This window comes from Lepidothrix coronata, unplaced genomic scaffold (assembly GCF_001604755.1).
Source record: "Lepidothrix coronata isolate B3197 unplaced genomic scaffold, Lepidothrix_coronata-1.0 Scaffold8, whole genome shotgun sequence".
NCBI classification, from domain to species: Eukaryota; Metazoa; Chordata; class Aves; order Passeriformes; family Pipridae; genus Lepidothrix; species Lepidothrix coronata.
The window spans coordinates 4,948,116-4,968,048 of record NW_016690188.1 but is presented as its reverse complement, the minus strand read 5'-3'; the positions used below and the strand labels follow the sequence as shown (position 1 = coordinate 4,968,048).

The 19,933-nt window shown below is 43.1% G+C and overlaps 1 protein-coding gene across 5 annotated transcripts in view; it reads left to right on the top strand.

Annotated features, from left to right (window-relative positions):
* NEURL1 (neuralized E3 ubiquitin protein ligase 1) overlaps positions 1-19,933 on the top strand; it is a 151,917-nt gene that overhangs the window by 61,613 nt on the left and 70,371 nt on the right. Inside the window, exons 2-3 of one of the 5 annotated variants that reach the window (XM_017804214.1) lie at positions 257-320; positions 1,028-1,157. The exons of 1 other annotated variant lie outside the window; for it this stretch is intronic. In XM_017804214.1, coding sequence (XP_017659703.1) covers positions 1,133-1,157 — 25 coding nt within the window. In that variant the 5' untranslated portion in view covers positions 257-320; positions 1,028-1,132. Of the gene's footprint in view, positions 1-256; positions 321-582; positions 637-1,027; positions 1,158-2,042; positions 2,117-2,219; positions 2,301-19,933 lie in introns of those variants that run through there. 3 more of the 5 variants (XM_017804215.1, XM_017804216.1, XM_017804213.1) reach the window with 3 other exon arrangements.

Below are 19,933 nucleotides of genomic sequence, written 5' to 3'. Positions count from 1 at the left end.
TGCAAAAAATAAAATAATCAGAAAAGATAACAATTCAAAATTTTCCTTTTGGTATATTCAAAACAAAGGGTTTAATTCTTTTTTTTTTTTTTAGGACATCATTTCAGAACTGGTTTGAATGACCATAACTTGAAAAAATGAGGTAAAAATAACTCTGAAAATAAAATGCTTCATTTTGAGTTAAAGAAACATTTTGTTCAGTGAGACGCACAAAGCATTCATTTTTGGGCCAACATGAAATTATATTTTTTCCTAGCAATCTCTTGGTTGAGGCAGTGAACCAAGAAGTCAATTATTCACAGAGCTGTAGCAAGATTAAGGTAAGGATGGAAAGCAGAGCTGAAACTGAGGGAGAAAATTTGGGATTGAACGTCCAAATTAATCTTCATTCCTCCAAGTGAAATGTGGTATTTGATGGTGTAAATTCCTGGACCCTTTGCTGTCAGCCTGAGAGGGTGGGCTACCCCCAGGACATGAAACTGGCAGTGTCCTTGTGGCCTCTGTGGGTGCCCAGCAGCCAGGGAGCAGAGCAGGGTGCTGTGATGGGGTCATGTGACCTGGGAGATATCCTGCACCCATTGGGGTGTGGGGGCCACACCACAGTGCTCCTGGAGATGAGTCCTCACCCCACCCACTGTAAGTGCAGCATCATCTGGGGAGGGGAAAAAAATAGAAGGGGGGGGGGAAAGGAAGATTATTCTGCCAAGAAGCTGCCATGAGCTCTGCGGAGTGTGACTACAGGCAGGGATGAGCGGAGTGCTGTCTGTGTGCTGCTCAGCTAAAGAAGAGCTGCTGCTTGGCTCTGGGGTGTGGGTGCAAGTCTCTTCAGCTGGGCAGGTGGGAGCCACTGGGTGAGCTGGCAGCAGTGACTGGCTGCTGCTGGGGGGGCTCGAGAGAGGCACCTCTCACAGGCTGAAAATGCTGGACACAGCTTTCCTCAAGCATGCAGCAATAGTGCAAACATCCTGACTGTGCTTTTTGGCTTGGGCTTTTTTTGCACTGCCTTTTTTTTTTTTCTTTCCAGAAGTGCTGAGACCTCAGCACACAGACGTCCTAAGCAATAATCCTTACAACACAGGCAAGAGAAAAATCTTATTTCCCATTTTTCCGGTGGCAGAGTCGAGGCAGTGGGATGGCAGGATTTGCCCAACACCATGGTAAGAGTTGGGAGGTAGAGCTGCACTTGCAGCTGCATAAGTTTGACTCTTGCTCCTCTGCAGAGAGGAGAGTGACTGCGGCGCAGCATAAAGATGCATGAGCTAGTTTTAAACGAGCCAGCTGGGAGATGCCGTGGCTGGCTGTGGCAGCTCGGTGCTTGCTGTGTTAATTTACTCTCAGAGCAGTGGACAGGAGAGATGCAGGGACATGAGTGTATAGGCAGGGGTGTGCAGTGCTGGAGATTCAGAGGAGGGAACGAGCAAGGTCCTGCATGAACTGCGGGATGCAGAGAGAGGGTCTAACCCTGGCTGCAGTCCCCTGCGCACCTCCCTGAACCGCTGTCGGCAACCTCCTGCTTTTTCTAACGCTGGCCATTATCCATCAGCAGAGGTAGTGAACTGGAGTGCAGAAAGCCTTGTATCTGCGCTGAACGTGCGAGCCCTGCACGAAAGAGTTTACTGGGGGTAATATTTTTATTATTTTCAGTCTGTGGCGAACCATTCTGCGTTTCGAGCACTTCTTTGCTATTAAATAATTAATAATTAACCTGCAAAGACCGTTTGAAGACTCTGGAGTGGTGATGCCTGGTAATAAATTTTTTCAAAACTTTTTTTTCCTATTCTGATTTATTCCAGGGCTTTGCACTAGGGCATCAACCACTGGGGAGCGAAAGTTTCAAATGGCCAAAGTCGTTTGATTTTACAAAATTTTTTTTTTGTCTTCGGTGGAGTCTGCGGTGCCTCCCGCTTTGTTCCTAGCGTTGCCGGGTTTCGCCGGCTACCGCCGGGTTTCATCCCGGCCAGCGGCGCGCAGCGCCGGTAGCACCGCGCGTGGATGCCTTTGCCCACTGAGTTCTCCACCGTGGGACTGTGGTGTGTGCGTGGGGAAGGGGGGACACGCTGCATCCATGAAACGCCGGCAGCTATTTCAGGAAGCCGCGAAGTCTCCTCCTTCTTATGTAAATAAAGATGACAGCTCGGAGCGCCGGTGCCGCGGCGGGAGGCGCGGGGGTGGGCGGAGGCTGCCGGCGCGGGGCAGCCGCGTCCCGCGTGGGCCGGGGACTGCGGAGCGGGAGCCGGGGCCGGAGCCGGGCGGGGGCTGCGCCGCCATGGGGGGGCAGGTGACGAGAAGCCTACTCTACGGTAAGGACCGGCCCGCCCTCCGCTGCGGGAGGCGGCTGGGAAGGTGCGGCGGGGGATGCCGGGGATGCGCGTTCTGCCCGACTCGTCCTCCAGGAGCATCCCGCTCCCGGAGCGGCGCTGGCCAGGGAGGTAGCCCGGGCTGGGGATGTGCTCGTCTGGCTGTACCACGGGGATAAGGCATAAATACCTGCCCGGGCAGCGCTCACGGGCGCGCTGGGAGGTGTCAAGGTCGAAAATAAAGTAACTGTGTCCACGCGCGCTGTCTGGCAGCCCCACCGGGGAACACCAGGCCCGCGATGTACAAGGTTACTGCCGGGCGGCTGAGCGGGCTCTCAGAACAGTCACCTTATTTCTCCTTTCCAGCAGCAGTTTCTTCTTAACTGAATTGATAAGGTTTGGAATGAACGTTGGTTTGAATTGACGACGTTGAGGCTATTCAGTGCAGCCCACTCCCTGGGTTTGCTGGGTGATGTACAGCGGGGGAGAGGGAGGAGCTGGAGAGGGACTGGAATACCCTGCATAGGCCAACGTTAAAACAGAATTTGAAGCTATAGACAACGTGCCATATTAGCTATGTCCCTACCTGAGCAAGTCTCATGCCATAAATACTTCTGTGAGAATATTGCACTCCTTAGTATTAAACTTGCCTATTGCTCTGATGTATTCTGTTTAAGTTTGGATGTAGTAAATGTGCTGCATGTCTAGTGAGGTATGAGTGTATTTCCAGAGACTCTTCCTTGTCACAATAGTAAACACAGATATGAAAGGCGTAGGTAAAGCATCACGTGGGTTTGGAGTATCTCTTATCCTTTCTTTGAACAGAGATGCACGAGGTATATACATTTACTCTCTGAATATCTTGTTACGGCCCTGATTCTTCCCATATTTTCCACCAAGTCCAAACCCTATAGTTTAAGGAACAAATATACATAGTTAGGAAGTAGATGACTCTCCCTAAAGATATTTAGTAGGATGTTTTAGTAGAGGTTTTTATTTGTTCATCGTTTGTGTTCTGAAGTTTCTGTGGCCTGATCTTATTACTTCCCTAATTTCATGATATACGTGTAATATGCAGAATAATTGTACTGTTGGGTCAAAGTAAAAAAAAACAAACCAAAGAGCTCTGGTTGTTTTCTTGTGATTTTAAGTGCCTTTTCACCTTTGAAACATTATTTGAATGAATTAGAAAAAAAGAAATGCATGTGAAAGAATAACAGCTATATATGTTTCCTGTGTGAGCCAGGGGCTTGGCATTCCTGCTAGGGCTTTCTGCTGCTTGCAGCTGGCAGTGCACTGCACAGTAATCTTGCAACTTCTGCCTTTCAGCAATTCTACTACAGCAAGCGTGCCTCTCTTTAATTTTTATTTGTTGGGAGAGGGAGACTAATGAGGTGGTGTGGGTAATTAACTCAAATTTTCCTCCTCATACAGAGGGGCTACAGGCTGTGTTATATACAGAGGTGATGCACTTCTCTGTTCAGCACATTGATGCTTTAAAAAAAGAAAAAAGGGACCTGCATTATATTAAAAAATAATCACGCTACAAGAGCACATTTAACAAAAATAGACTACATCTGCACTTGTGGTTTGTCTGTGGCTACTGTTCCTCCAGTTCCATCTTTCTGTTGAATATTTCTGTTTCAGAAAATAGCTGTGGAAAGAGAACAGAAACCATATCCATTTCTTAAAAGTGTAATCGAAAGTGAATGTAATGATACTGAAAGGACTTGTATTGATATCCTTGGGAGTTGGCAACCTTTGTTTTTAGAAATCACGGGTAAATAATCAATCCATGTCCTCCATGGGTCAAGGATGGGCTGGGATTTTCATAAGCACCTAATTAATTACTCACTGAAAATTAGCTCAGATGGGGAGATACTGCACATGCTGGCTGCTGGAAGCTCTGCTGAGCTGATCTTGGGGAAACAGCAGGTTTCCCTGAGACACCTGCCTAGAGCAGTGTGCTGGGGTCCCTGCCTCTGCTGGGGCACGCCCTGACCTTGACAGGGTCAAAAAAGTTAATTGAGATTAAAGCTTCTGAAGTGGCTCTTGAGGAAGGCACCCTTAAAAAAAACCCACCTAAAACCAGGTTGGTGATTTTTAAAAGCTGTGTGTGCCCTGATGTAAGGACAGAGAGGTTGGGTGTTGGCTGACGGCCAGCTGAACGTGAGCCAGCAGTGTGCCCAGGTGACCCAGAAGGCTGATGGCATCCTGGCTTGTATCAGAAATAATGTGGCCAGCAGAACCAGGGCAGTGATTGTCCCCCATACTTGGCACTGGTGAGGTCACACCTGAAGTGCTGTGTCCAGTTCTGGGCCCTTCACTATAAGAAGGACATTGAGGTGCTGGAGTGTGTCCAGACAAGAGCAACAGAGCTGTTGAAGGGTCTAGAGAATAAGTCATATGAGGAGTGGCTGAGGGAGCTGGGGTTGTTCGATCTGGAGAAAAGGAGGCTCAAGGGAGACCTTATTGCTCTCTACAATTACCTGAAAGAAGGTTGTAGGGCAGTGGGGGGTCAGCCTCTTCTCCCAAGTAGCAAGTGATAGGACAAGAGGAAATGATCTCAAGTTGCACTAGGGCAGCTTTAAAATTGGGTATTAGGAAAACCTTCACTGAAAGGGCAGTCGGGCGTTGGAACTGCCTGCCCAGGGAAGTGGTGGAATCAATGTCCCTGGAAGTGTTCAAAAAGCATGTAGAAGTGGTGCTTAAGGACATGGTTTAGTGGTGGACTTGGCAGTGCTAGTTAATGGTTGGACTTGACCTTAGAGGTCTTTTCCAGTCTTAAATTCTGTGATTCTAGGTGTGTAGTAGTCAAGTGCAACCATACCCAGACTGTCATGATGAGGAACACCTGGCATTGTTTTACCCTGTTTCACTCACAGATCTGCTTTCAACAGCAAAGTTAAGTTATGCAGCATTCCTGCTGGACAGAGGAGTCTCAACATATTTTGGCACAAGTATAGCCATGGGTGGGTGATGCGTCATGCTTGGGGTTGTGTGGTCAGTGGTGTTGATGCTGGATGTCCCTGGACCTGCACTGATGCTCGGGTCTGTTGTGCGAAGTCCTGCAAGCCAGTGCTGTGCTGATCCTGTTTGAGGTACATGCACGCTGTCATGGGCAGGCATCTCCTCAAGTGAAAATTCTGCTTTCCCATTGATACATGGGAGGAGAGCTATGCTATCTGTCCTGATGATGGAGTTGGTGGATGCTGAATGGACCCTGAGTCACCTGAAGGAAAGTTTCCCACTGATGGGATTAGGAGGAAAAGTAATATTTCACCTAGGGTCACTGATGCATCAGTTTCCCGAGCTTTCCGGGAGAGACCCATCTCTGACTTCATTCCTTACCACCAAACAAACTCCAATGTGCCTGCATCATGAAAGGCAGCACCTTTGTTTTTGAAAGGAGACCTGTGATTGGACATGGGAGTCTTCTCTGTGCAGTGTTGAAGCACACTCGTGCAGTCTCCATCTGTGTCCCTGTGCTTGGCACTGTGGCGGTCTCTGCTCTGCTTTCCCATTCCCTCTCACTTTTCCACCACCTCCAAAGAAGTACGTGGTGTGTTTTCCAGAGCAGTCTATGCAGAGAGAAGAAAAATGGAACTAGGAAGTTCAAAGGTAACACAGCCCTGATAGACAGGATGTTTACTTGCTTTTTAAAATGTAATATCTATACATGAGGTGTTTAACACCGTTTTAAACAGGAAATGTTAATATGATTGCTTGTGGTTTATCTGAAGCTGGTTTCTACAAGAATGACTGTATACTTATAGGCAGAGTTTACTAAATAATTATATTAGACTACTTGCTAGCTAATTATACTTGAAACAAGTCTCTAATAGATGCATGTGTCATAATACCTGTGTTGTTCTTATGTATTTGATACAACTGTCATCTGCTGCAGTAGTTTTTAATTCCTCCTTATGGCCATGAGTGAGCTGCTATTTGTGGAAGATCCTACTCTTAATTTTAGGTGGCGAAATCTAAGAGATTCTGTCTAAGGAAAAAAACCAACACCTCAGTATTTTTTATTTCTGTTTCACTCAACCAAACTAACACAAAGTGATGGTTTAGCCAAGGAAGCTGCTGCACTGTGCTGGGAGAGGGATTCAGTGTATGTAGTTGTGCAGAGGATAGTGATTAATATGTACACATCTCTTCAGAGGTCTTTTGACTAGCTAATGTGTATAGCGTAGGTTAATTCACATGGAGGTGATATGAGGCTGCGTACCTGCACATTTGCTCAGTACCTGTCCCTACTACAAGTCATAATTACTAATAAGTCACTCATTGCAGGGCTTTGTTTCACTTTTGCTTTAATTACTGTATTTGAATCAGCATACCTGCGCATTTGCTCAATAAATATTCTTACTATGAGTCATAATTACTAATAAGTCACTCATTGCAGGGCTTTGTTTCACCTTTGCTTTAATTACTATATGTGAATCTGCATAACTGCACATTTGCTCAATAACTGTTCTTACTAGAAGTCATAATTACTAATAAGTCATTCTTGGCAGGGCTTTGTTTCAGTTTTGTTTTAATGACATCACAGACATTCATCAGAGTTTCGCTGTGGAATCATTCTTACAAGGAGCAGGAGAAAAGGTATCTCGTATTACATTTTCCAAACTGTAATTGTGTGGCATCAATGTAATTGCAAAGAAGTCCCCTGTGAGAGCATGTCGGCTTTTTAGCCCGGAAGGTGGTACTGATTGACAGATGTGATTTTCAGTTTAAATGGCTGAGTTTTTAAGCTTTTTGCAGGTGATGCTCTGTAAGTTGTGAATACAGTATAAAGAATGGCTCCTGTGTCTTTGTGGGGTGTATACAGAGGATCACATAAGTATTATTCATGACCAGATTTATACCACCTGTATATAGATCTCATGAGCAATGTAGCCACAGTTCTGTGCTGCAAAAAGGAAGAAGGAAGCAGGAGTTAGGGTATAGCAGGAGTCCATCCATGCTGCATGGCAAGAGGCTTTTGGATGGCTCTTTGGATTCATTTCCCATTTCCTTGGATCTTGTTTTTCGTGGACTTTCCTGCACGTGGCTAGTCATTTATTCCTGACATGGTCCTTTCTCTGCATTTTGTTCTCCTGGAGAATAACTTCTGGGTCTTGTTCACATGTGTTGGCAGGAGATTTGGGACACTTGGGTGCAGTGTGAAAGCCCTCAGGCCCAGTGAGATCTGCTGAGCCGCTGCTGTAGGACTTCAGGGAACAGCAGAGGGTGGAGGCCATTTCCCTAGTGAAAAATGGCTACAGTGTGCAACTTCTTTTACTTTGCACTATAGAGCTCCGTTTTTATCTTTTTCTTAATTCCTTGTAGAGTGGTGAATGATATATCTATATGCAAGTGCTGAAATCAGCTCCATGGTTTGTTTCTCATTAAGTATATTCATTGCCTATCCTTCAACAGCCACTCCAAATACCACAGTTTACCCTTGCAGTTAATACCACTAAAAAGCATTGTTCTCTAATGCACACTGTTGTACACATATTCTAATTTAATAATTTCCATCTTCTTATACCTAATTAAAACTTCAAATATCCAAGAAGAAATAATAAACAACAACATTGAAAAAATGAAGACCTGACAACATCACCTGCTAGTGAGATTTCTGTGCAAATTAGTATGGCTTTGTATTCTTATCTCTAAGTTATTGCCTAGATTTTGGGGTAGCTTCTCATTTGATGGAGTGAGTGGTGATGGGATCAGCCTCACTACGGGGTGAACATCTCCCATATTCTGCAGACAGTTGCTTGTTGAGTACTAATACAGGACTGGGGAGAAAAGGTGGTTTCTAAGCTCCCCCTGCCTTCAGCACAATTGCTATATAGCACTGAAAGCAGAAGGGTCTGCATATGTGTGTGTGAGGAATTAATCCTGTTCAGGGTTGGATTAACTGGTGCAGAAGACCTTTGGCAGGATGCCAAAGCAGTGTTGGCATTTGCTGAAAGTGGGACTTCCAGAGATTATTTTGCTTTGTACCTCTGACCTGTGGGTCACCTGCCAGTGTCTGAAGGTGACTGATAGTAAAGTACATTGACTGCTGATGATACTTCAAGAAAGAAAGTGTGTAGGACTTCTGTATATAGAGATTTTATGGGTAATCATATTTATACTTGAAAACTGTTCTATTTATTCTGAAAGGCAAATGTGTTTTTCATTAGTTGTGGCAGTTTTTGAGTGTAGGGATCTTGGTACAATGGTGATAGCAAGGAGCATTCCTGTTCCCATTTTGTCCTTTACTTTTGTGATGTTTTCCCATTAACTTTCCCGTCAACTTAAAGCTCTGTTCTAAAGGAACCTTGGGACTGAATGTTGCTTGTCAGATTTTGTTATCTTATTTGTCTCCTTTGACTGCCCTCCTCTATATGAATGCATTCTTACCTCTGATCCTTCTTCACCTCTTCCTTGCTTCTCTTGTTTTCTTAAGAATTATGGGTGATATGTTTAGCTATCATTCAATTAATTTAGAGGCAGCAGGTATCTCTTCAGGAAGGTTTGTAGGATCCTCTGACATGTCCTAGGGAATCATTTGCATACTTAATCAAAGCAAGTAGTCCCCCAGCCAGAAGATTCATATTGTTAACAGTATAAAATAAATTTACTAAACAAATATAATTACCATTGCTGACATCTAGCAGGAATTAAGAAAAGGCGATCTCTAGACATATAATCTCAAAACTAGTAGGGCTGCTTTAGTTTTAATAAAGAATTTTTCAATAATGATATCCATACATGCAGAGGGTTGCATTGAGATCAGTCTGAAAAATTGTTAACCCTGAAGGAAAGGGAGTTTCCTGGAAAGTGAAAGCAAACCAAAGAATGGATTTATTGTTTGCTCTCAGTAATTGTCAGGGATCACTGATGGCACAGCAGGGTACCAAGCTGGAGGTCAGCTTCCCGGAGGCTATAGGAGTGTGGCTGGCAGCCACCAGCCTCGCTGTACACGTGCCCACAGTTGGAGCATATGCTGCAGCCCTGTGGATCGCTGTACTTTGCTCTAGGGTTGATCCCTGTTATTTCTTCCTGTCTACTCCCCTCTAAATCTGTGTTTTACTTTGAAAATATATTTATCTGAGTCCAAATGAGTCCAAAATGAGTCAGAGCCACCTTCTCTCTGTAGCTCTTGTTGAGTTAGTCTCACCAGGATTCTTGTTTCTTGACTCTGTCCGTGATTGTCTCTTGAAGGGACACTGTAATTCATTGGCATTAAAAATAACATTCAAGGTGACTGCAGTTGGGGCTAGGAAGAGGAGTCCTTTGGTTTTTCTGAGATATACCATGGGCCTGATAACACAGCAAAGGGAATGGGTTCAAAGAGAGATGTGCAAATTGATCAGATGCACGAACGTATTTTCCTCATTAGAAACTTTGGTATTACTTCTATTTTAAGGAAGAAGGGAAAATAGTAAAATGGGTATATAATAAAAGACGTATACATTCATGAACATGATACAGAATGTAAGCAGTGTGCTTCTGATTGCTGCCTCCCCAACAGACAGTATCAGCAAAAATCTGAAGTTCTCACCCTTTCCATCAACTTAAAATCATTTATTTCATGAGAAACCTTTGAGATAAACCAAGGCCCCTTGATATGAAAATCAGCTTCTTTTTGTGGTTCAGTTTTCTGGCTAGCAGCGGCTGTTCCCATCTTTGATTTTCCTAACAAGAAAGTTCCCACAAGTGACTTGCAGATGGCTCAGTGTGGCTCGGAAAATGCAGGTTTATTATTGCTGCTGGCCAAGACATTGGGTTGCTTGCTGCAATTTCATGAAACTTTTTCTGGCTGATACTGCCAGATTTTCTCTGTGATAGACCTTGCTGTGCAGCCATGTGGCGCCGGGTGGATACAGCATTGGAAGTTTTTGGCCTATAGACTTGTCAGCAAAAGCAGGACCTGCTGTGAGATACCAGGGTGGGACTGAAATTGTGTTTTTCAAGAAATTCTGAGGCTTGTGGCCTGGCTTAAGCAGTGCCCACTGAAGCAGGAGGGAGTTTGAAGGAAGCATGTGTCTGTGTCTCAGTTGCACCTTGGCAGGTCTGGAGATTGGTTGTGATTTTTTCTGACTTGGACTCCTGCAAGAGCCTGTTTTTCTCTTTCCTGTGGTGCTCCCTAGCAACAGCTCCCTTTAGTTTGCCTAAAGGGAATGATCCTCAGGCTCCTGCAAGTCCTGGACCTGGTGTTATCTGCTACAAGGAAGCTGCGCAGCCTTGAGAAGGGTGGATGGTTTTGAGCCTGGGAGAGCTCTCCCACTTGCAGAGAGGAGGTTTCTACCTACAAAGCGAGGATGGGAAACTGCTGTGCACAGCCCGGGTGTGATGTTCGCCCCTGCTTGCAAGAGTGGAGGGGGATTTGAGCAATAAACCACACCATGGCCCACAAGGAAGCCATTTTAATTTCAGTCTCTGCTGGAAGCACCACATGGAAAAGAAAATGTGATTGGTATGAAAAGAAATGTTTATGTTTCTGGGAGCAGAGACCTCCTGAATAATTAGTATCACTTGACAAACTGCTGTTCAAAATGCAAGTGGTTTAAGTGCTGCAGTTCAGCAGGCATTCGTGACAACTGTGGCGTAAGTGTGATCCGTGCTGTGGGTTGGTTCCTGCTGCAAAGTAAAGAAGATTTCCGCTAAACATATTTTGCTTAAGGAAAATGTTTCCATGATTTCACTTTTTCTGGCTTGGAAAAGGTAAATGTTAGAAAACTGGACAAATGGCAACTTGGTGGCAAGGATGTTTGGGATACTTTATTGGAATGAAATAAATCTTGAATTTTGTTTTCTGTTCCACAAACCAGGCTTTCAGTCAGAAGAAAGACAGAAATGCTTCATTTCCTTTAGCTTTTGTGGGGAGAGAGAAGGAAAAGGGCTTTTGGGGGAGAGTTTTGAAAACTACAGCTTCATCTCTGATCTGTCTATCTCTGATATTCACTGCCTCAACTAAAAGTACTTTAAATAAAACCTTACTTTTTCTCTAGGGCTGTTTGGAGACTGACTGAAGACATAAGGGTGTTAAGAATTTATATTTTTCAAAGGTTAAAAATGACATCTTACAAAGAATCTGAGATTAAAAGAAAAGTTAAAAGAAAAAAGTCTCTCTGGAAGATGGAAATATGGGTGCTTATAATGTGCTGAAGCATCCCAGATCAAAATGTCTTCTATCTTTGCACACCAAATAGAATCAGATTATGAAATATAAAATAGAGCTTTAAAAATCTAATTCCTTTTACAAAGGCATCATCAATGCTATGAATTTCTTGCAATTTGGAAAAGGAGAATTGCTCAATTTATTTTCTCATTATCCTAAACGAGTTCAATGCCACCCTCTGGTTTTTTCATCTCTGAAGTGTAAGAGACTATAACTCATGTTGCCTTCTTGTTTTATGACTCTGAGTGAAGCTATGTGTTTAGAAGGAATGCAAGTTTGGGAGTCCTGATGGATGTTGGTCCATCTCACGTGGAACTGGAGGTACAGCATGGTGTAGGAGTTGCTGTTCTTCTACTCTTAATCCCGTCAGTGGCTTTGCAAAATTGGCCAAAGGGACCTTGATCAAGCAACATGGCTCTGAGAAGGTTCCTGGACAAACTTGTCTCCTTTCTGATCAGCCAAAAGTTCTATTGCTTTAGCAAAGGTGGGAGATACTGTGTCTTTGTATCTCATTGCTTGGATTTACGAACTGTAAAATGATCTTACTCTCCTCAATAAGGAGAGTATGCACAGCTATTCTGTGCACAGCTTCTAGCAGTGAGGCTTAGGCAGGAAAGTGGGCTGTGCTGTCTTTGGAATGCAACAGAAGATCTTGCATGATGTTAGAAATTAATTCCTGAAATGGAGATGCAGTGATTGCAGCTCCTTGCATCCTTCCTATGCAGGTGTGCCATGGCATTTATCATATAAAGGATGAAACGTTCAGGCTATCTGTACCCATGGCAGAAAGAACAAAATGCAGTGAAATATCCTTCAAATGTACTACAGATAGATTTGAAAGAGTGCTAAAGTAATTCAGCATGTTTGCAAGAGCTGACTGCAGCTCTTGCAATGCTCTTCTCCAGAGATCCGGTAACCTCAGCCATTTTGCTGGAAGATGTTTCTATCTCCTTATCTGTAAAGTGGCTACCTGAGCTCTCTTCACCCACTCATGAGTTATCTCTCAGAGACCTTTCTGCTCTGAACCCTCATACAGCAAAGCCGTTCCCTGAGGACTCCAGGTCATGCCTCATCCCAAGCTGATGGTGGCTTCACACTGACCAGTGTACAGGCAATTGCTTGGAGACTGAGAAGTTCTTTAACATATGATAACTGGAATATTTTGAGGTTTAATGGCTATATATACAAGGCAATACCCACTTTCCATCTTCTCTTAATCCTGTGCTTTGGAAAATCTGTGCTTTAACCCTTGTGTTATGACTTTGTGTCAGTTTTGTCTTTAGTGGTATGGCAGAAGCTGTAGTTTTGCTATACATACATAAAGCTGTAGTTTTGCTAGTACTGCTGGCTCAGTTGATGCACAGGAAGGTGTGTTGTACTGTGTGAGCAGCTGTAATAAAGCTTAAGTATGGGCAAATTACCCTCAATACCCTTCAGTACTCCAGAGATTTTGTAGTGCACCCTCTGGGAAAAAAATACAGATTGGTAGTGGTTTGGGATTTGGGTAACTTCGGTTTGATGACAAATATTTTGTGTTTTCCCTCTATGTACTGTATTTACAGCAGTAGGTTCAGATTATGCATTAAGATCTGCTTTTGGGTGCAGAAAACTAACGAGGGAAATGTTTTGTGGCCCAGAGGTCTGTATTTGCAGACTCAATTCAACAGCTGCATCTTTCCGTGATGTCAGGAAGGAGCATCTGTCAGGGATGCAGTGTGGTCCTTATTACATTACAATTTAGAGCTGTGACTTAGAAAAACAGATGCATTTATATACTAATTTTTTTTTAAATTAAAAATGCAGTGGTCTTTCTTATCAGAAGAAATACCCCCTATCTGAACAGAGACTAAAGGATTTCTCACAATTTTTTAAAGTAAAAAAAGCAAGGCAACTAGATGAATGAGTTGACCTCCACACCTAATTGCTCCTTGCTTTTCTGAAATAGTGTATGTGTTTTTTCACCAGGAGAATAAAGTCCCCTGAACCCTTTAGGCTTGTTTGCTATTCCCACGTGACCTTCAAGGCAGTCATGCCATGAACGTGGCTTCCTCAGGAAAAATGCTCTGACTCACGTGTCATTGAATTTCTTCCTCTTTTCACTCTTATCAATACATCAATATGCAGAAATGCCCTTTTGCATGAATTGCAAAACAGCATGTTGTTCCTATTCCAAACCATCTTGCTTTTCTAGTGCATCTCTCTTCCTTCAGCTGTTTAGAAATGCAGTCATCTTTTCATTTTCATGATGTTCCTCTTGTGTCATTACCCAACTTTAGTAAGGGGTAACTGGTCATCTGTGTCAGGAGAGATCATGTGAGTAAGTCTGCAGCATTATAAAATTACTGAAAACTGAATAACTGGGAAGTTTTCTTTTGTTTGTACACAGTGATGTTAACACAATTTCCAAGCTAGGGATGGCAAAGCTTCCTTGGCATGCTCTCACATGAAATATTGGGGTAGCCTCCTTTACAAAATATTTTGTGGGGTTGCCTCTGTTACCGAAGTAATAAGAAAATAATCATGAAGGTTTGGAGGGGTTCTGTGAGGGCTTATAATGAAAGGGCTTTGAGCTTCCAGTTTAAAGTGTATTTTTGCCTGTGCAAATCAGAGAGGACTAGAGCTCTTTCATGTGCTATTGGTGACAGAAGAGGTGGGGAGTTGCCTCTCGCTGTCCTCAGGTGCAAGGAATTGCATTGTCCATGGGTATGGAGTAGCAGATGTCCTGACAGATTCATTAAAATAACTGAAATTCAGATGAAACACACTGTTACTTAAAAAGCTGTCTTCTTCTTACTCCCATTTATTTGCTGTTTCTTATATGCAGCTTGTAAACAGTTCTGGGCAAGACCCATCTCTTCTTTCTGTCTATGAGATTCAGCACGATGGGGGGGGGCTAGCAGGCAGGATCTCTTTTAGGAAGTCTGTGTGCTCTTGTCCTCGGGCAATAAGGACTCAACACCCTTAGTCTTTTACTGGCTGACCTGTTGCAGCAAATGCTAAGGAAAACAAGTTTCTGTATGGACTACTCCAGCAGTTGTTTATAGCAAAACGTTAAGTGATAATTTCGTGGGTCTGGTGTGGGAATTGCTAGAAAGGATGGTGGAATAGTATTCACACTCTTTTTTGAATAAGCATCAGAGATGCTGTTTATCGTTGTTAAAATAAACTGTAACTTTATGATTTGAGTGGATGAAGAAGTTTCTTGTTTTAATTCAGTGGTCCACGTTCAAGTGCTGGTCTGCTATAGAAACAGTGTTATTTACTGGTAAAGGATGTTGAAACTGGTGCAAGCAATATGCTGCAGAGCCAGATGAGAGTGGGAAAGTCAGTAATTTAGATTCCACTTGTGACTGTGGTACAGAAAGTGCAGATTAATGAAGGAATGTGCGCGTAGAGGGCCAAATTCTTGCGTAAAGGGAGAGGTGTTGCCCTTTCTCTCGGTTTTGCCTCAGCAGTACTTAAATTATTTCCCTGGAAAAAAATAATATTTTAATGGTGTAGTGGTTAACACTTCCAGAGTCCTCTCTAGTCTGGGCAAGAGTTCTTGCTTATAATTTCTACTTGTGCATTGAGAAGTTGCTGGAGAGCAGGGCTGGTGCCCTGCACTGGGCTGGGAGCTTTGTGTCTGGGCCCTCGTGCTGACTCTGCTGGGTAGACTGGAAGTTTAATGGGCCAATGGTGAGAGTCATGGATGGAGCTCCTGTGCTTTCATCCCAGCAGTGCACCTGAAAAAAATGCCGTTTTGATGGTGAACAGTAGCCTCATTTAGTACCCAGTGCAAGTTACTTTGCAGGAATACATGACATTAACTAGTGGGCTACTAAAATAAATCCATCTTTTTATAACTGTGAGATTGGAGAGCCTCTGTTAATCACTAGGACCTGTTATGTGTCAGGAGATGGGTAGTTGTTGGGTTTTTTTTTAAATGAGAAGATATGAAGCATATCTGTGTTGAGGAGAACAAACCAGGAGATTGCAAGAGATTTAAAAATAAAAGAAAGGAGTAGACCTAAGTAAGAGAGGAATGTTCTGGGTAAAGTGAGGCCAGTGAAGGAAGTGGAAAACCTGAAAGAGAGAAGTAGCTGAGAAACTTTAATACTTGTGAGATGGGAGGAGGAGGAGGAAGATGTTTTTGAGAGGAAGGAATGGCAAAGCAAGCAGAGAGGAAGATTGTGTGTTCTGTGAATTTTCTTCAAGGAGAAATGGACAGAGGGAGGGAGAGAGAGAGGAAAGAAGGAATTAAAAAAAAAAATACATGGCTCCTGTAATCCTGAAACATTTAAGAGGATGTTAAATGTGGCCAAATAGCAAAGTGAATAGTAAATTTTAACCTGCATGAATAATTTCTAGCTCTAATAACCCTCTACTTTAAGAATTTATTTGCTGCCAAAAGCAGGAAAAAAGCCACTGGAATCAATATCATTTGGGTTTAGTCTGTGTGGAGCAAGACTAGAATTTCAGGTGCATTTTTCCTTTTGTAAGCAAAGAACTTTCATATTCCATTTCACAGCAGCATAAACCCTGCAGCCAGGTGACCCTTTGCAGATATATGTTTAAAGAGCTTCCCTTTAGGATTGCTTTTGGACTTTATATTGAATGAAAATCTTTGATATTTGAGTAACCAGTGTGGATGGAAATAGTTTGGAGACTGTTCCAACTAAGAGCAAACTGAGCAGTGCAATTTGCTCATGCTGAAAAAGAGAGTTTTCAGTTGATCAGAAAGAAATTAAAGTAGTAAAAAAAAGACATAGAAAAGATGTACAGGGTGACCGTACTTCCACAGCCACCAGTCTACACGCAGGAAAAAGCAATTACCTAAATCTGGGGACATCAACACCAGAAAATTTTGGCAAAAGATTCAGGGACCTGCTCACACAGCTGAGCAATGTTATCCTTAGAGACACAGGACTAAGCACTAAGGTCTGGAAATTCCTGGTGTCTCCCATTGTGAAGTGGAAGATCTCCATCACAAGGGCATCTGTAGCTGGGAATTGTCCTTCGGCCGTGCTGCCACTTGAGGTGTCCCCTGGCTGCTCCACGAGAAGGGCCCTGTTGGCTCTTGGGTTTGGAGGTAAACTTTCACAGGAGCTTGTGGGCAGCCATCGGCAGAGGAGGCACACTTACACCACTGGGAGGAGGGAATGGGAGCATTTGGACAAAGCACTGCTTGGGCTCCAGAAGATGATCACTACGACTCAGAAGTGCTTGTTAAGTTTTAAATCCGTGTAAGGAGCTGTTCCTGGCAGGCATGCTCTCAAGAGAGCCTGCAAAGAAAAACAGCAAGGGACTACAGGAGGAAGAGTGTGAAACAAGCATGGCTTGAGCACTGTGTTTTTAAACAAGACTATGCACAAAATGACCCAACCTTATGGTCTCTCTAAGTGACTCTAAATGGATGTTTTATATTAGAAAAAGTGCACTCTCCAAGTGTAAATGTCATGTATGATAGAAGAAAAACTATCTTTTTCTATTTTCTGAGATTCTTTAGAAATGGCATTGTAGCATAAAACTTCATGGTATGTTGTCCTGAATGATAAACATAATCTACACTCTTCAGCTGAGTAAGAGGAGAAGAAGAACAGGCTCTGGAATATATATCCTGACCTGTTCAAATACTAAATCAAAGTGAGGGCATACACATGTGATATTTGCAATAAATTCAAGCACGCAGAAGAGACAGCAAAGTTTCTGGAGATTTTACAACTGGAACCCAAAGTTGTCAACAATGTCTCTGAACTGAGAGGAATATTATGCCTTACTAACATGCACTGCTATAAGGCAGGAGCACATCAGGGCTGTGCTGGGCATAGCTATGCTGGGCATGGATATGGGTATTTGAGAAGGTGCGAAGGCAGGTGTGGATGCTGAATCCCCAGTGTGGGTGAGTGCATGAGCTCTTGAGGAAGGAGCTCTTTACTGTTTGCTCTGATCCAAGCTCACATAGCGTGCTGGTCTCTAAACCTTTTATGCCTTTGAGAAACTGATGGTATTTGAGGGTTAAAGGGCTCTAATCTCAAGGATATTTAATTTTCATATTTTAGTGCAGCTCTAGAGTTTGCTGTGAGATGAATGGTGCTTTCCCTGTCTTGGAGTGTTTTCCAGGCTCCTTCTACAGGCACCCCTGCAGCAGTTCTTGTTCTCTGCCCTGGACCTACAAATACAAGTCCAGCACCCACACCACCGTCTTGCAAATGCTATCACTGTGATGTTCCTGCTTTCTGTTCTATGTTAGGGAGCCTGTGTTGTTCCAAAGTGTTACTGTTCACTTGCCTTATTCCCAGAGTACTTGGCAGAGCCGAAGTTTCTGGAGAGAGCAAGATAGGATGGTGTCTCCTGCCTGGGTCACTTGTCTTTCTCGATTAGAGGTGGTCTCTGATTAGGGAGCTGTCTAAACAAGACACTTTGGATATGGGAGGTTAGAAGCAACAGGGGATTGTTGACCACTGTGTTCTGCATCCCCAGTGTATAGTCTCATGCACTGGAATGAATGGTAGAGCAGTGGGACAGTGTCCTCCATTTGCTCATTGAGATGAGAAGCATAATTCAGAAATACTCTACATAATCCCTGTTTGTTTCCACTGGTGATGGAGTGTAAAAAACAGCATCCTAATATAGTTGATTACATTGTAAATATAAAGTGGAAGGAGCCTGATGTGGGCCTAATTCAGCGTCTTGAGTCAAGAGGCACATTTTTGATTTTACACAGATATAACTCAAAGAAAATTCAAGCCCTTGAGTTCAGAACCACAGCTTCTCTAACTTGCATTTTCTTTGCATGGCTTTGTCAGTAGGCTATACCATTTCTACCATCTCTTGCATTTTGGTTCTATAGATCCATTTGCTTGTCTCTACCACACTTACGTTTGTGTTTTCCTGCTCTCCATTGCTCCCCCATTCTTTCTCATCCTGACAAATTACATATAAAGTTTAACCTTGACAGGTTACTTCTGTTTCTGGTGAACTCTCGATATTCAGGCTTTTAAGTTATTACACTGTATATGGAAAATGTGCCCAGGATAGACTTTCCATTAAACTGTATTTAAATTGGAAGAGAATGCTGGCACCTCAACAAGTATTCCAGAATTAGATCCCAAAATACTGAGGCTAGTTAATCTTTTGGAAGAACAAAAAACTCTTGCTGATTTATATTTAGCAGAGGGAATGCATTTTAAAAACACAGTCTATATGAGGCCCCTTGAAGAAAACATCTTTTACACTGATTTGTAGTGCATGGAAATAATACACAGCCATAAAATATTTGCAGTTAGGCTCTGCTTTTATGTTGCTACTTTTTTGCAGTATGAACTGTCATGAACCCTCTGAGAGCGGCTGCTCTGCTGACTGTGGGCTGTGCGGTGAGACACGGCTGCCTCTGGGGCAGCAGCTTTGCTGTTCATCTCAGCTGTGCCCAGGATTGTGGGAGGGGAAGGAAAAAAGCAGTGTGCATTTAGCACTACAGTGGGAACACTCAATTTGTTAGTATGAGGCTTTGGTTCAAAGAGGATCCAAGGTTTGTATTTGTACTATACCCTGAGACCTGTTTAGAGAGGGATGAGGGACTGTTGGCCCTAATCTCAGCAGCACTGCTCTTAGTTGAGTGTCTGCAATAACTACTCGGGTTTAGTTTACACAATTAAAAATTTAGGAGGAACTCTGTAATGTTAGCACAGGTGTAACATGTTATGTGCATAGTTCTGATCTATACTAAGAATATGAGTATCTGGGATTATGGGAGGTGGGACAGTTCAATGGCTTATTCCAATGGACAGTTTCTGGAAAAGGAGCTATGGCAAGGAATTGGTTCATGAATGCAGTGAGTCAGAAAAGCAAACATAACTTATAAAATATACATCATCTTACAGCAAACAGTGTATCAGCTTATCTTTGAGAAGATAAGGATTATCAAGAGGATGGAGCATGGAAAGTTTTGGGTTTTTTCTTGCTTCTGTCCCACCATCTGCAGCACAGACAGATCAGCCATTACCCTGGGCAAGCTGTTTCTCCTCCTCCTGAAGCATCAGATATTAGCAAAGGAGAAGATTCCTAGACTGCACATTTGCAAGAGAAGGATAAACAGAATTTTTGAAACATCCCTAAATCTTAAACTGAACTGGACTTAATCTTTCTTTCGTTAAAGACATATATTTTTACATTTCTTGTTAGACTGCTGACAGAGCCAACGTAATCACAGCAGAGCAAAAATGCTCTAAATCAAGAAAGAGATCTCAGATGCTTCCAGAGCACCATTTTTCACTTTGATCTTCTCATTTGCTACTCACAATATCTAACTTAGGATAGTAAGTTAGCCTAAGTAAGCCAGAGTAAGAACAATAAAGATGCAAAATCACTAAGATGCGAAGCGAATAAAGTCAGAAGTGCCTTGCTGCTCTCAAAAACAAATAATTATATGGCATATGCAAATTGCTGCTGTCTGTGAATCAGAGGAGCTGCTAGAAGCTAGTGTGGGGAG